The following is a 17,172-nucleotide window of genomic DNA, read 5'->3' as shown; positions in this document are numbered from 1 at the left end:
CTCAACCCACTGCAACAATAGGTTGCAGTGTTCAGTTTTAGATAGGCCAACTGGTACCTGTAGCGGTGATGTCAAGCTATCGATCTGCACGGGGGCAATGGGTGCCATGCTGTGCAGGACTTGTGCTCCAGTGCTGTAGAGGGCAGGGGGTGGATGGGTGCTGGGCGAGACGGCACTGTAGGCAGGGGGCACCGGTGCCATCTGTCTCTGAAGCAACTGCAAGATCACGTTGATGTCGGCCGTCATCCGGGTCTCCAATCTAAGGAAGGTGGAGGGCAGACGTGTGAAAACAGGGTAGTGTTTGTTATTCTAACCCTCGTTACTGCTCCTCTGACACACAACTTTCTCCCTGGTGCTCAGTTTCTATTTTCACTGGAATCTACCGTGATGAATTCTGGGTCTTGCTCTACTGACTGTTTTCCTCTTAGATCCCCAGGACTGGATTCGTACTGTGATGTTATGAAATCTCAACAACTGAAGCTTCAAGTACGATGGATCAGCTCATTAAGGATGGCGCGTCTAAAACATAATTGAATTCTTGGCCCACATACCCCAGGTTACCTTCTTTCAATGGCTTGATTATGTCTGTGACTGCCCCCCCTGAGATTTGATCATTTGTCATTTTTAATATTTATTCCTTAGAGGTGTCCACTGATTCTCATTCCAACCTACATTCTCAGTTAACTGATCTACGTAATTATTGGCCCTCTGGGAACATTTCTATAGGTATTTTTAAGTAAGAATTTAAAAGATGCAATTGATTCAATGTATGAAAGCTACTCTGCACCCTCATTCCTCATGTTTGTAACGTTGTTATGTCCTTTTTAAGTAAGTTAATTCTGCACTCCGCAGAGAGAGTTTGTCAGCCCTCATTCTAAACGATTTCCACTGCACTGGACAGTCAGAGCAGCAAGTTTATCTCCATTCTGTGATGTGTCAGGTCCCGTCCTCCGCCCTGCTCGGCGTTCAGGGGCGCCGCTGCTGTGCTCACCTGTTGAGCTGCGACTGGAGGAGCTCCAGGCGGGACTCCAGCTCGCTGGGCCGGTCCTCGGCGCAAGGCGCGGGGTGGAAGGTGGCGCGCACCGAGCAGGAGTGGTGGGGGCTCTCGGAGAACTGGCTGGGCCGGCGGTCCGGCCAGAATCCGTACAGGCTGGGCATGTTGAGGGTGGCCGCTTAAAGACACGAGGAGGAAAACGGCCTTAGCGCTTACACCAGGCTGATATGAGAATGCGTGCTTTCTCTGTGACGCAGTACAGAAAGTCCCCCGACTCAAAACACAAAAGCTTTCAGCGAGATACACTTCCTGACTTTTACTCCTCTTTGGACCTGCACCATTTTTAAGGATGAAAATTACTGAACAAAAACAATGCAGAGAAGCATTAAGAATGTAACAGATTTTGGAAGAAGCCTGAATTGGTTAGACAATGGATGGATGGATAACAATTCCCTTTCTGGTGAAGGACATTGTCCCTTTAGCAGAGTCAAATCTCTGATATTTCTTGTCTTTTATTACATAATTCAAGAGCAGCTCTTCAAATTCACCCTTTCTCTGGACAACTGAATGCACTGTAACAGAAATGTGAGACAGGGTTATTGATGGCGTCTTGAGAAGCCTCGACCCTGTCTGCTAAAATTTATAGTTTCATCTAATTATATATGTATGTAAAATGCCTCAAGAATACTCTGATTTAAAGGCGCTATATAAAAAAACAATGATTGATGGATCAATGTAAGAAATGGACTCTGGTCTGCTGACCCATTGAGTTCAGTACACCAGTGTGGAAGAGCAGAGAGCAGCAAGCACTCAGATGGAGGGGTCTAACTTATTAGTATCTGTACCTGCGTAAGAGTGCCCTCGGTCCGGCGGACCCCCAATACTGGCTGTGTTGCCTGCGGGGGGCAGCAAGTTGACCACAGTAGTGGGATAGTCACGTGTGTCGCTCCCAGGAGCATACAGCTCCCCCTTGCTGTGTGCCATGGATTTCATCTCATCCTCACTGGACTGGGAACAGGAGCTGGGGCTGCTGCACAACTCATTCCAGTGAGGCCGCTTGGGCGCCCCCCGGTGGTTGCCCATGGCAGGGCAGGCTTGATTCGGGTAGGGGTCTTCCCTGTCCATCCCATCTGGACAGAAGGACAGTACAAATAAATACTGACCAAAGAAAAACAGCATTTTTACCCTCACAGACGTAATACTGACACATTCCACAAACTAATTTTGGAAGTGCAATGCACACTCAAACTAATTTGACAGCAATTCCGTGTGTATTGAAACTGATCCACCCAGGCAAGTCATCATAAAAATTAGCAATTACCTAATTCTTTTAAAATATGTCTTAATATAGTTGGAGAAAAAGAAAACATTCATTAACACCAAAACAAGCAGTTAATGAAGCCAAGGGGTGACAGAGCAGGGATCAGAGTTCAAGCAAAGCCAAACATGAGAATAAACACAGAGGCGACTCAGCGACAGAACTGTGAGCTCTGTCAGGTCCGAGTATTTCTCCTGAGGAGACTGGGGTGATAAACCAGTTCTGGTTTCTGTGGGAGCTGGAGATGGGAGACGGGTTGGTGATGATGTCACCAGCAGCTGCTGCTCCTCAGCCACTTGGCCGAGCGCGACACCCGGAAGTGATGAACTGAGCTTCTTTCATTCGGATCGCCACACGCACTTACCCGGGCGGTTCCGATGGTGCAGGGAGTTTTTCCGGCGCCGGGGCCGGCGGTACCCGCAGTCGGAGTCTTCGCTGGTCAGGGGGTGGGCAATTCGATCTGCCTGAGACAGCACAGTGTCAGCGACTCGGCAGCCTGGCCGGCGCCATCTGACGGCACACAGCTGAACCGCACCGCCAGCTGACCTGCTCTTCAATTACACAATGCCATTTCTCTACGGGTATTTCAACACCCACTCCCCTGAAACATCCGACAATTTTATTAGAAGGTCAAAGGGTGCAAGTTCCTGAAATTCAGAATCCACTTCAGTCCTCAATAAAAGGAAACAGCTGCAGATAAGATGCTCAATCATTCCCTTGCATTTAGCTCACTCTGTTCTAATTGTCTTTGCAGCCCATGTCTCCCTGCAGGACTCTCCCCAAGCCCCAGCTCTCCAGCATCTGAACTACAGATTTTAAAAAGTGAGATTTCCCAGCTCAGAGTTCGACAGAAATGAAACCGTCTGTTGGACCATAATCATAATTGACCTGACCGTAATGAACGCAATAATAGCGTCATTGCAAAATGCATTGGGACTATGAAAGAAGCATCCCCCCCAAAATTGTGTTTTTCCAGTGACCGCCTTCATCCAGTTCACCTCCAGACCTGTTCAGCTCCTAGAACCTTATCTTACCTTGTTCAGCTCCTTATCTAATCTACTGCCCCTTTCTTGCTTCTGCAACAGTGCAGCGACTTCTGGTTTGCTCTTAATGACTTAATTTAGTCAATTCTAATCAATTAATTGCTCTTAATTATGGCACAGACAGGGTATCACTGGTCTGGGCTGTTTATAGGTCTGTGTTTCTGTATTTTGTAAGTGCACTTGTATGTACTTATGAATGTACTCTTCATATACGACTTTCCTGCTTCTTGTTCTAATCCCACTTTGCAGACCACAGAGCTGCAGCCCATCCCGATCAGGAGCTCTGAAACAGAGCAGCGCTGGCTCTGCCGGAGGCTGGCATGACACTCACATCTCTCAGGTTGAAGGTGATCTCCAGGTTGCTCCAGAAATTGTCGGAGAAATCGGGGTACATGTCCAGCACCTCCAACAGGTCCTCGCGCTGGATCTTATGCAGATCGCAGTAGGTGAGAGCACGCACGTCGGAGTTGGACTTGCCAGGGCGGGCATAGAGGCTGATCGGCTCCCCAAAGGTGTCGTTCTTTCCTGGCGGGACAAAGAGCACGTGGCGTCACAGAACAGAGCCAGGGCAGCCAGCTTCCCCCGGCTTCACAGTCCCTGGACATCCTGACACAGGACCGGACTTCACAGTGTCCCCAGACTGAAAAAAAACTGCGTGGACTGAGCTTTAAATCTCTGCGGAATTGTTGCTTGACAACATCCAGGAACCACTGCAGAACAGTATAGGTGAGGTCTTTGACTGTAATCCTGTATAAAACAAAACAGCTGTCCATTGCAGGGTTCTCAGATGATAGAGAAGGCTATCTAAATGGGACTGTAAAGTGAAGGATATATTAACAGCCACCTGTGAGTTGACTTTTCTATCCGATGAGATAACCCGTATTCTTCATAATTTCCACATCACACACATTTTCCTTAACACAACACATCACAGAGATTACAAATGCACAATTCATTTAAAATAACCTAATTACCCTTGTACGCTATCGTTCACGTTTTTTAAATTTGTCATTTAGCCAGTAGATGGCGCTAACAAACTTATCAGCAAAGGTCACAGAGTACGGAATACAGAAGAACTGTTATACTAAGAGACGCCGAGTACGATACTAGATTTTTTAAATCCAGTGGTCTTTTTGTGACATTTCAATAATCATATATTTAAATACAATTAAAGGTTAAGTGTGAAGGCTCTGAGTTAGGTTCATCAGCCAAAATGTTGTTTGTTCTTTTTACATTTAAGCTTGGAATTAGGCTTCACTTGTTCCTCTGCAATTTATGCAACCTGATACAGCTCCCCACTCTAATTTCTTCCTATATTAAATTATATCGCTTTGCTTAACTGTTTTTCTCAGTAAAGTTTCCATCTGCTTTTCATTAATTGCTGTTAATTAATTCCCTGATAAGTTCCTAATTTGCATTTGTCCATTAACTGCTAGAAATTTCACAGCAAGGTCGGCAGATTTGCATACTTGAAATTTAGTGATTCGACTGTAAAAAATTGATGAAGAATTGGTTACAGTCCTGATATAAATTTCAGTAATTTATTTGAATTCCCATGTTAGATAATGTAATTATCCTATGAGCAAATGCTGCTAAAATAATTCACAATAAAAATCCGTAACAGAATTAAACCTTCATGTGAAAAACTGATGAATACACAAACAGCTACTTATATGAATATGAAACATACCCTCATTCATCATGAGGTTAATCAATACACTCTCAATTTTGGATTTGATTATGTCCAAAGTTTTGCTAATAGTATTAATACATCACAATTCACTTTAAATAGCTGTGCATTCACTTTGCAAAAAAATAAAATAAACTGTCATTTTCTCTGATGCAAAATGTACCAATGAACTATCTGAGCTGAGGACACAAACTCCAAAAACAAGCGTCTTGCCTTGCCATAGAGCTGGTGAAGCACCCTGTGGTGGCGACTGTCATTGTGCATAAAGAAAATTTTGAGAGTACAGTATGTATCAAATGTCATTATTTGAATAGGTCAGTTTATAAGAACCCTTCTTCACAATCCCCTTATTGTGTTCCGATATTGCTTCCTGCACTATACAAAAGCCACGGGAGTTATTAATGTATAAATCACTCCAGCACATCCCTGCATGAAGAATGAATTGTGATTTCTCACTGTAAGTCTTCCTGGGTACAGGAGCTAGCCAAACAGAAACAGAACACAGCCAGACCCTCGGCTTCACCGCGGACCCCGGACAGGGACTCACCCAGGATGGCCACCACCACGTCTTCGCGCAAGATCTCTATGGAGCCCCTGGAGATGAAGTAGAGGGCGGTGAGCACGTCGCCGTAGTGCACCAGCGTGTCCCCCGGGGGGGCGTGCGTGGTCTTGAAGCGCATGGCCAGCGCACGCAGGCAGCCCTTGCTGGCCCCGCGGAAGGCCTTGCAGTTCTGCAGCAGGGTGCGGTTCAGGTGGAGGCAGATGTCCGCCTGCAGGCACTCTGGGAAGCCCTTCAACACCTGCCCACGCGCCGGGAGAGGAAGAGGGGGAACTCCCATTAGCAACCAGCCACTAGCAGTCTGTCAATCCTATCAATAAAAGCAGATCAGACAGCAAGCGAGCCAGCTGGCAACCTTAACGTTAGGAGTCAGACCTGCACCGAATTAAACCCGAACCAGACAGCAGGACACGATTAGCCACTCTGGGATTGGCTGAACTTGGGTACTACAGGATCATGGGGTCATGGCCCAGGAGAACACTTCTCAGCTCACTGTGATAAATACTAGTATAGAGTATATACTACTATATACAAGTATAAAGAAGCTGTAAGCTGTGCTGGAAATTGAGCCTCACACTAGTGACACTGCCTTTTGGTAGCTGCATGGCCAGCCATAGGTAAAAGGATCTTGGTGATACTTTGGGTGGCCATGGTTTGCTCGGCAATTATAAACTGTGAGTGAGTAGAAAACATATTCATTAAGATCAATATATTGATTTCTCTTCACTCCATTGTGTCCTTGTGGCAATACTTTTCAGAGCTCAGGTTCATCTCATTGTTTAATGTGTTGAATCTAAATGTGGGATCCTGGCCTTATTAACTACTTGATTGTCACCAAAAGTAAGCAAAGTTTTATTTTTTGTACCCCAGTCATGGATTGTAACTATCGATAACAGGTCTATTTCTATGAGCTGCCTGCTACATCCAGGCTTTATGATATCTAATAATGTTCAAGAATATATGAGCAAAGAAAATAATTTAGTTATATGTTTAGATTTAGTTATCAACCTTTATGAATTGTTTTGATGGTTTCTACAAATTAATTTGTAAAATTAGAAAAAGTAAGCTAACTGAGATACTTTTTAAAAAGTTTTAAGACAGCAGATATTTAATTCTATTTTCTTTCTGGCCAAAACCTTTAAATATGATATAATGCAAAGATCTAGACAATTTGTAAACATGATACAGTCACTCTAAGAAAACACTCACACAGATACCATTTTCCTAAAGATAACTCCCTTGAGATTAGCTGAGTTGAAAAGAGACCAAGTTCTCAATAAAGACTGATGATTTCTGTGTGGAAATGAGCCAAATCACTGTGAGAAAGATATCAAGAGGTTATTTTCACCACCTACATTACTTCTCAACTGGCAGCCTCAGAAATGTATACAAAAAAGGTGTCATCAGCTCTTTTAGAAGGTAAAAGGCAATTTTTCTATTAAAATTACTAATTATTCCTCGTTTGCTATTTCTATTTTTAATTGCTATTTTTGAATCGCTACTTGCAAATCCACTCATCAAACTGCTACAGCACTTGTACTGCAGCAGCACAGGGGCAAAGAAGCAAACAGATGTAACGGTGACAAAGTGGTAAGTAGTCCGGACTCCCACCTGCAAAGTCGTGGGTTCAAGGCACAGATGGACATTGCTGATATACCCTTAGCTTACTGTGATAAATACTAGTATGCAAACAAGAGAAGGGATTAGAATGTCTGTAAACTGTGCTGGAAATTGAGCCTTCGACTAATAATACTGGCTGGCCCGTATTATTGGCTAAGGGATTTGAATGGACGCCACATTGATGTCGTACTGTGGGAACCCCTGGCACAGCAGGTTAATGAACTGCCCTGGGCAATGATGTCCTGGCTATTATACCTCACGCTGATTCCTTGTCAGAAACCCGAGTCACCTCAGAAACCTTAAAACTGCTCCTTTCAGTGTGCAATTAATTTTTTTAATGTGATCCTGAGCTCCATGGAAACATCCTCACTCCTCATCCCTGAGTAACACTGTGAACACATGCAGACAGCAATGTTTTCTGTTGCCAGTGTATTTGGCCTGAGGTCTATCATATTGGAAGTCATGGCCCTGCTAGATTTATTCACCCAATTATGTGGGATATTGAGTGTGCTGAGCAGTTGTTAAGTCTCTGCGTTGGCACTGCTGTGATGGACTTCTTTAACATGAAATTGACAACCCAGCTTGTTCAATTTGCTGTTTGGCTTTTAGCAGGTATTTGCCAGGACAATTTGACTCACTGTAAGATGTGAGAAGGGTCTTTTCAATGCTTGCATGTGGCAAGCTGTGGATTTTCGCTCAGATTTACTCTAGATCATTGCACGTTTACATGAGATTAATATATGATGTGAGGGTGACAGGGAGATAGTATTGGCTAGTGAGACCTGGACCCTGGGAGTCAGAGATAGTGGAGTTGTCTATCAAGGCGGTGTGGTCTAAGGGTCAAGACTAAGGGGCTGTTACAGAGCTGCTCTGGGCAAATGGTTGGAGAAGTAGAACTAGCAGTGAATCTAGGACAAACAGTATTGAACTCAGGGTCACACCACTTGGCTTTGTTTGTAAAATGGTGCATAAATATTTACAGAATAAAAGAAAAACAGACATACATCTGTTAGTCGGTCAATTAGCCATTTTGGCAGTAGAACACACAATGTGGCCATTAGGTTATCTAACATCTTTTGTTCTTTGTTTTATCCTTTCAGTCTAAAACTACAGTGAAAAGAAACATATCAGTGAAAATATTGGTTTCTATTAAGAGGTAATAACTGGCCAGCTAACTTTGTCAGAAGTGCAAAAGATCCATTGGCAATTAAAATGGGAAGTCAAGGGTGCTTCTAAAGTACAGAATATCTGAAGACTGTAGTGTTTATACAGCAAAACATCTACAATACAAGAATGTATGCAGCTGTGGGACGATGTAATTACCCTACATCCAAGAAGAAGAAATAAACTTGTTGCCTAAATAATTTATATTTAATTATTTAAGTATAAACTGGCACCTAGTTGGAGGAAATAACCAAACTGCATTTGCTGTCAGAGACAGTTAGGTCAAGTATATTGAAAGTAGGCAAGCCCAGATGGGAGAGGCAGTAATTTAGTGTAGAGGCTTGACCAAGACAATCCCAGGCAACATATGAGTGTTTACAGACTCCTAGAGCTTAGGTAATAATACTATATTTCCCTGTCGTAGACAACAGCTAGTATGAGCTGACAGAAATCCATCAGGTTATTATTTATTTTTATAGTCTTAGTGGAGAGCTGGACTACACCCCTACAGCAGAGGACCTGATGTGTAACAGACAGAGTACCACTGTTCAGCTCAGAGAGCAGGGAAATACTTCATCTACAGTATACAGCACAAGTCAACAGACTTGAATAAACACTGCACAGGTCTATTTGCTCTGATTGTGCACCTCTATGCTCTGTTTAGGAAAAATTGGGATTTCTATTCTATGTGATGCATTTTTGCACTGTTAGAATTTTACAGTTCATTGGCTGTAAGGCATCTTGGATAACACTGAATACTAGCTGAATACTAACAAGAAAGAAAAAAAAGACAACTTGTAGCAACGATGAAAAGAAAAACACATTCTACTACGTCTTCTACTGCTACCATGCCTTTGGTAGAAGCTACTCTATTGATATGTGGCAACATGCATGCAGGTCTCTTTTCTATTCGTTGCCCTCTTCAGAGCTAGAACAGTGCATACTGACAGACAACTGTTCCTTAAATTTGAAAGATTTATCATAATGACCAGAAACAATCTCTACTTAACCTGGAAGAATAAACATGTCCACGTTGGCGATGGCTCCATGTGACCCTTTACCACAATCTGTATATCAGTCACTTGCTCCTTATATAGATCTTCCCAGCTGTTCTGTTGGGCATATCTGCTCTGGGCCCTACTGCATTAGAAAGACTCACTGCATTCATGTCGATGCCATTGGTGTAGGACCAGGCGTGCTGGAAGTACTCCTCCAGGCGCTGGCGCAGGCCGCTGGGGATCTGGTGGAAACGGATGAACTCTTTGACCCGCAGCATCTGGGTGTGGTAGCGCGCTGTGCCCGAGTACAGCCTCTGGATGATGGCCGACACGTTCCCAAAAATACTAGCATACATCAAGGCTGTGGAGAGACAAGCAGTCAGGACAGGGCCACGGTTACATGTCTCAGCGCACAGCGTATCAACAGGATCACATCTGCTATACACAGTAAAACACACACCAACGTAGCAATCTGTACCGCTGTCCAAATACATATCACGAATTACGCTATAAAACAAACCACATAATTAACACTCGCTTGTTAACACATGCCAGTTATCATAATGGACTGGTGATGAGACAAGAAGTGAGCAAAGAGAAGTAAAGGGGGAAAAGGAGGTCTTACAGCCAATGAGCATGACGCAGATAGAGAAGATCTTCTCAGAGTTGGTGTTGGGCGAGACGTTCCCAAAGCCCACGCTGGTCAGGCTGCTGAAGGTGAAGTAGAGTGCTGTCACATACTTGTCCTTGATGGTGGGGCCCGACCTCACATCGCTGTCGTTGTAGTGTTTCCCAATCTGATCGGCCAGGTTGTCCAGCCAGCCGATCTTGTTGTCCATGTAAGGGCGCTCCACGTTGCCGATGGCATACCAGATGCAGGCCAGCCAGTGGGCGATGAGGGCGAAGGTGCACATGAGCAGGAACAGCACCGCTGCGCCGTACTCTGAGTAGCGGTCCAGCTTCCGCGCCACGCGCACCAATCGCAGCAGCCGGGCCGTCTTCAGGAGGCCAATCAGAGTGGTGGTCTGGGAAGGAAGGGGGAAGTAATGGAGAGCAACCAAGACACTGAGTGGAAAGCAGTACCTGCAGCAGCTCACCTACAGAGACAGTTAGAAGGCAGTTAACTACATTGACACCCCCTCTTTGCCATTCCTCTGGACAAGTTTCTGATGCTTTCCCTTGACCTCAGGAATGGTAAATAATGTAGTATGTAAAAAATTAAATGTAGAGACTAAAGGAGCGCACCAGTAGAAAGGAAACTTTCACAGAAAAATGGAAAAATATTGACCTAGCAGTAGTTAATTGCCTCATAACTATACTTTTAAGTCAAGAAACAATGTTTAATGTTACAATCCTGGTAGGCTACTTTGTATCACAAAATAATTATTAATTAATAATGATGTAGTTCATTTAATAACATATTTAATACCTATATTTGTTTCCTTAAATTAAAACACATCAGTAAAATGCAGCAAAATCCTGTGCCTTTGTCCTGTTTGTGGTGCTCCAGTGAGTATTGTCATCCAGGTCAGTACTATAAAATCAGACAACTTAATTTTACTGCAGTGAAAGAGGAGAGAAGATACAATTTAACCATCCGAAGAAGGCTCCACAGCCTAAAAGTTGTTGTTTTTTTTCTTCTCTCTTCAGCATGGAATAAACCTTTACTTGTTCCTAATCAACCAGCTCTGAAACAGCAAGGAAATGTGTCTCTAAAGGAAATAGCTTGCAACAGTTAGTCCTTGGGCCTAACTGGGCCTTGCTAGTGCAATTAACTGGTGGTTCTTAAGCTACATTCATAGGTCTTAAAATTCAAGGACCAAATCACTGCCATTATTTGCTAATATATATTATCAGGAATATATGATCAAATAAAGGCTTTTGTGATTAAATAGCTATTCATATTTTTTGGTTCACCATGCTTTAATACAGGACATGGAATGGTGAAAAATCTTGGGAAATTTTCTCTTTAAAGACCACTTTAATTTAATGACCAATAGAACAGTAAATATTAGTAGATTTTTTTCACTCCGCCCAAGTAAAAATGACATTTCTGCTTTTTTAATTTTATTTTTTAATCACCAAAGTACTTTTTGTTAAGTCCATAGAATTAAGGTGTGTGTTCTTTGTGCTCAGGGGAACCTGGATGATAGAGCTGAACCAACAGTGGTTCTCCCTGAGCAGAGGTGGAGCCACTCAGTGGGTCCAAGCTGACATTTCTGAGTACTGCGAAATTTCTGATCCCTGTTTGGGATGTAGATTATATACAAGGAGAGCTCAAAGCCTTTCACCCAGGGGTGACTGATGAGTTTTAATGTCTCAGTAGCTCTAGGAAGACAACATTCAGCATCAGTGCTCACAAAGCACTTAGATCAACGCAGGTAATCAGATTACGGATACAGAGCACTAGACACAGCGATGGAAAGATTATGAGTGAGCCATCTTTTCAGAACCCTGAAAGATATTGTAAAAGTAAATCAATGGAAATAATTTAAGCTTACAAGTAATCAAGGGTCGCAGGCACATTTAGGAACAAATCAGGAGGCACTTTCTTACAAAAAGAGTCATAAGTATCTGGAACAAAATGCTAGGACACTTTATTGAAGAGGTTTCCAGCAAAGAACACTATCTTGGATTAGTAGCTTGAATGAGCTACTAATACCCAAAAAAGAAGTGTTTTTTTTTTGGTTGTCATCTCTTTTTCTTACGCTCTTATATAAGATAGTATTCTTACTGACACTGTGATATTATATATATATATAAAAACAGTTTTTAATTATTTTCTTAGGAAAACAAAGGCATAGCTGTGAAAAAGAACAGGCAGGCAAATGCCGATCTGTACAATTTCAGTGCATTTCCTTTGATGTGTGGTCTTTCTGAGCTTTGATCTGAGCCTGTGTTTTGGGGAAGTCTGATAAGATGAGTCAGAGTTGTGAAAGAGTTTTATCAGGCGGTCTTTAATCCCTTTATCTGTTCTACCTGCCAATCACAGATGGCAAGGCGCAGATAAACCAGCACTGCTGATCTGCTAGGCCCAAACCTATCTGCCCTATGGGACCCATCCTCTCCTTGAATTAGTCACTAGGAAGAAGGGACCTGTCAATAACCATCCAGTATAGTCACTGGCTTCCTCACAAACAAGCAGAGCTTTTATCTCACATAACCAGCAAAGATTTTAACTTTAACATTTCTCACATCTACTATAGTATAACAGGAGAAAAGAACATTGTCATCATGTTGTGATGATTATAATAACAATAATAATGATAAGGACAGTCTATGGCTACCTTGTGGAAATATTTTTTAATGAATTAACCCCTGTTTGAATGAAATAATTTTAATAATAATTTAAAGTCATTAAAGAAGAAATGCAAAAGGTTTCAACTCATTCTTACAACTAAAACAATAATAGACTCTCATATCTGTATTAAAAATCCCAGATTCCACAGAAACAACATAAAAGCACCTAATGTTTATGTCATCAACCCAATGCTGCTATTCAAAAAGCTTTATTTTTAAAGATACTAATAAATTACCACCAGGACTGCTAACTGAGATGGAGAGGTCAGCAGTTAGTTACACAGATACTTTGAAAAGTAGGCCTTACAGATATGCAGCCCTCCTGTAGCTGCTCAAAGTGAATGTTGGCTGGATTTTTAACAAAATTTTGCAAAACACAGAACTCTGCAACACCAATATTAAGACAAATTAATATCTCAGTAAATTTACAACATTCCCCCCAAAATGTAGAACGCAAAATGTGCTCTCCGACTGTGAGGCGGAGTAGAGGCAGATTGAGTTCTCATAGTGAAAATTTAGTTTCAGTGAAAGATAATTTCTCACTGAGGGAAGACTGGAGAGCTGTACTCCCTGATGAGTATTCTGTTCTGTATTCAAATGAGAAGATTGTTTCTTTGTCTCATTATGTTCAAATACTGTTGAGATCAAATGTTTGCATCATAGTGTTTTCAGATACTAAAATGCTCATTTTCCGCTGCTCCTTGGTATTGTACACTTCCAGATTTTAAATATCAAGTAACAAAGACAAAAATTCCTAAAAATAAAAAAAAAAACACTTCAACATACAAACTTTGCAGTGCCCTTTAAGGTTGACTTGTTCAACAAACCATACCAGTCACAGTACACTGGGGACTGCTTTAATATCAAGACTAACCACACTTCCAAGATCAGGGAATGAAGCTAAAAAATGGGTTTGGGAATTTACTGAGTGCTTGGCACAGAAGCATTTGAGCTCTGTATGACAGGGCCTTTCTGTCTCCCCAATGTAAAGAAATACAGTGCCAGGAGATGCCAGTGTAATCTCAGCTGTATGAAATAACAGGCTGGGCTGTGGGAAACAGTTCTGGTCCCCTAGAGCAAGGTACTGGCTCTCCTGTTCATCACAGCCTTAATAAAGACAGAAAATAAAGAACCAGAATGCTCACTCCCACAGGCTTTGATACACACCACAGGCTTTTGAACACACACTCATACAGAGCCTCAGGATTTTATTTTTGCACTTGTGAGGACCTCAACTGGACACTCATTTTACTTTAGAGTTTTGCCATTTTAAGAATTTCAAAGAAGACATAATGTGTCTACAACAGGAATTTGTGTTATGAAAACCTCACTGGTTCTTACATCACCAGTTTCGCATGTAATGTCTCGAGAACATTTTTTCACAATGTCTGGTCCTCACACATATGCTATCTGCATCTGAAAGCTTAGACACGTACATGCACATTCAACCCATCTTTCGTCTATATACATAGAAAGTAGAAACAAATAGGGTGGTATTCACAGTTCATAAACACCAGTCTATAATGCATTTATAGTCTATAATGAATCTATACTTGTTTTCGATGAAAGAAACAGCTGTCAGCTGTAAAATAATGCACTGTACTTCTGTAAAACTAATCTAAAACAAAATGTTCTTACTGTATAATCTTTAGGGACACTTTTAGAATAGCATGTACATAACTGAATAGAATTTAACTTCGTAAAGAGACAAGTTGTATAGAGTGCAGATGAGATGAGTCAATCTCTTGCATTTCTTTCTTTTAAGAAAACACTACAGAGCACCTTCTTTACAGAGTCTACAATGTCTGAGTAAAACAGGAAATTAATGTATATTGTTAACCAAGCAGCACATGAAATTGTTTGGTTTAGAAAGAATGTTAATTAGAAAGCTACAAGCTTTAACAACTAATTAACATCCCACATCGTTTAAATATTAAAATCACCACATTTCGTTTTCCACACCGCAGCATTGGGGAATCAGCCATTAATGAGCTCATCTCACTCGTTTAAGCACGCCTTCTACCATTGAGACGTTAAGTTAGCACGCTCAGTAGTCACTCTGACTTTAACAGAGGCCTTTAACGGCAGGAAATGGAGAAACAAGATCACTGCTGGCCCTGGGAACCCATAGCCCTGCAGATGTGAAGAGTAACCTGAAGCCCTCAACAGTTACAGTTGATTCCATTAGATATTAAGAGCTCTGGGGGGAGTGCATGGATTCCAGAAGAGTGACAATCAGTGTGGATATCAATTAGTGCTCTTTAAAAATAATAATTATTATTATTCACTATTATACAGAGCTTTGAACATAATGTAGCACACACCCTTCCCAAAGAAAGAGATCTAAAAACTTCAACTGACATGAGTGATGCTGGGCAAAATGAAAATAATTCCTAGGAGTTGCTTCTTGTCCTGCATGCTATGAGTGTGAAGCATGAAAGTCTGCATGATTATTCCTCAGCACTGCTCTTGGGGACTGGTATCCAGCAGATTTGATGGTTTTATAAGGTTCTGTTATCTGTTTTAGAACTTGGAAAAACAAAGCTATAAAGAGAAAAAATGTTTGGTTAAATAAGCAGTAAATTAGGAACGATGAATATCAAATGACCATATGGCCCCTGAGACCCAGAGCTGAGGAACACCGATCTACGCAGAACAACAAATTAATGTAAATTTAACCTCCAGTCATTTAATCTTGATTGTCATCTGCTGAGTGGGTAAAAGCAATGTACCTTTTTTCTGTTGGTCTGAAATTAATTCAAGTAATATGTCTTATGGAGACCTGATACATATAAATGTGAGCAAAAATATGTTATAAGATGTCATTTTGAAATGTCCATAAACAATTTGAGTATACTAGTCTTATAACACAGATTAAAAGGGCTCTTATAAACCCCATAAATGCATTATACGTGCCAACTACGCAGGATGCCAACTTCTGTTAATATCATCTATTTTAAAAATAGACGAGTCTTCAGAATCCATTAACATTTCATTAACATCTGATCAGAACTCAGTTATTTCATAATGATACTGTAAGTTAAATTGTAAGAAGAGTTGCACCCGTGATGATGATGGCAGTGCAATAGATTTGTGTTTCCAGTGGGAACATTTTAAATTTGATTTGTTCTTCATGGGATGCGATGTACATTGACCACACTGAGCATATCGACGCAGGCTGACAGAGAAGGTTTTACAGAACATTAAAACTAGCAGGCCTTCTGATCTGTAGGTAATACTATGTTTTGTAGAAGCTCACTGAGTTCTTCTGGGCACTTTAAGTTACCACTTTATGGAAATTCTTTTTTTGTCTTGCAAAACCAAAACAGGTTTTATCAATAGTCAATAGGTCACAATCACAACTGGCAACCCGATGAAAGCTCAGCAGGTGTGAGCCTGGCCAGCACCTGGATGGGTGACATACTGGGAAAACTAAGGTTGCTGCTGGAAGAGGTGTAAGTGGGGACAGTAGGGTTCGCTCACCCTGCAGTCTGTGTGAGTCCTAATGTTCCAGTATAATGAGTGACAGGGACACTATACTGTAAAATAGGAGCTGTCCTTTGCATGAGATTTAAAACCAAGGTCCTGACACTCCATGGGCATTAAAAATCCCAGGGTATTACTCTGGTGTCTTGACAAATTTCACCCTGGCTTTTACCAACCACGTCTCCAAATAATCCCCATCTCTGAACTGCCTTCATCACTCTGCTCTCCTCCCCACTATAGCTGCCGTTGCATCATCCAGGTGGGGCTGCACACTGGTGGTGGTGGAGGGGATCCCCCATCATCTGTCCAGTGCTCTGAGTGGAGTGTCCAGTAAAGCACTGTATTAGTGTAAGGAATTAATATTATCAGCCTGAGTGAGGCTACAGATTCACTCTGCACAGAAAACAAAGAAAGGGAAATGAAATAAGCAGGCAGAACAGAATGGTGTACTTAAGTATTGTGGCATCTTTTAAATCCGGAAGTGCCTGGGGGACCCCGCCCCATGACCAGACGCCCGCCCCCCGCTCCCCCACCCATGCTCGGAGTACCTCGTCGGAGCCGGACCTGAAGATGAGCAGGTCGAAGGGGATGGCGGCCACGATGTCGATGAGGAACCAGCCCTTGAAGTAGTGCACCGCTATGCGGCCCGGGTGGCTCACCACCTCGTCATTGTGGTTGACGTAGGTGGTGCGGAAGTTGATGAGGATGTCGATGATGAACATGATGTCCACGATGAGGTCCACCACGTTGAGGGGGTTGCAGATGTAGCCGCAGCTCCGGCGGCGCTCCTCCTCTTGCTCGTTGAGGAGGAAGGCGGCTGAGTAGGGGGTGAAGACCGCCGTGTAGATGACCAGCAGAAGGATGAGCCAGTCCCACACAGCCTTGAATGGGCTGTAGTGCAGAATGGTCCACTTGTGGATGCGAGGTGCCTGGAGCTTGTACTCCGGGAGGACGTCTGCGCCCAGGGACAGGACCTGTGCAAAGAGAAGCCAGGTCTAGT

General features: G+C 42.5%; 1 protein-coding gene across 1 annotated transcript in view; it reads right to left on the bottom strand.

Annotated features, from left to right (window-relative positions):
* kcnh6a (potassium voltage-gated channel, subfamily H (eag-related), member 6a) overlaps nt 1-17,172 on the bottom strand; it is a 76,716-nt gene that overhangs the window by 5,504 nt on the left and 54,040 nt on the right. Inside the window, exons 7-15 of the mRNA XM_015361911.2 lie at nt 16,721-17,146; nt 10,012-10,411; nt 9,548-9,747; nt 5,593-5,845; nt 3,687-3,880; nt 2,677-2,776; nt 1,840-2,124; nt 992-1,172; nt 58-259 (exon numbers count right to left, since the gene is read on the bottom strand). Coding sequence (XP_015217397.2) covers nt 58-259; nt 992-1,172; nt 1,840-2,124; nt 2,677-2,776; nt 3,687-3,880; nt 5,593-5,845; nt 9,548-9,747; nt 10,012-10,411; nt 16,721-17,146 — 2,241 coding nt within the window. The remainder of the gene's footprint in view (nt 1-57; nt 260-991; nt 1,173-1,839; nt 2,125-2,676; nt 2,777-3,686; nt 3,881-5,592; nt 5,846-9,547; nt 9,748-10,011; nt 10,412-16,720; nt 17,147-17,172) is intronic.

The sequence above is a fragment of the Lepisosteus oculatus genome, chromosome 28, assembly GCF_040954835.1.
Source record: "Lepisosteus oculatus isolate fLepOcu1 chromosome 28, fLepOcu1.hap2, whole genome shotgun sequence".
Taxonomy (NCBI): Eukaryota; Metazoa; Chordata; class Actinopteri; order Semionotiformes; family Lepisosteidae; genus Lepisosteus; species Lepisosteus oculatus.
The sequence above is the reverse complement of the archived record's forward strand: the minus strand, read 5'-3'. Positions and strand labels throughout refer to the sequence as shown.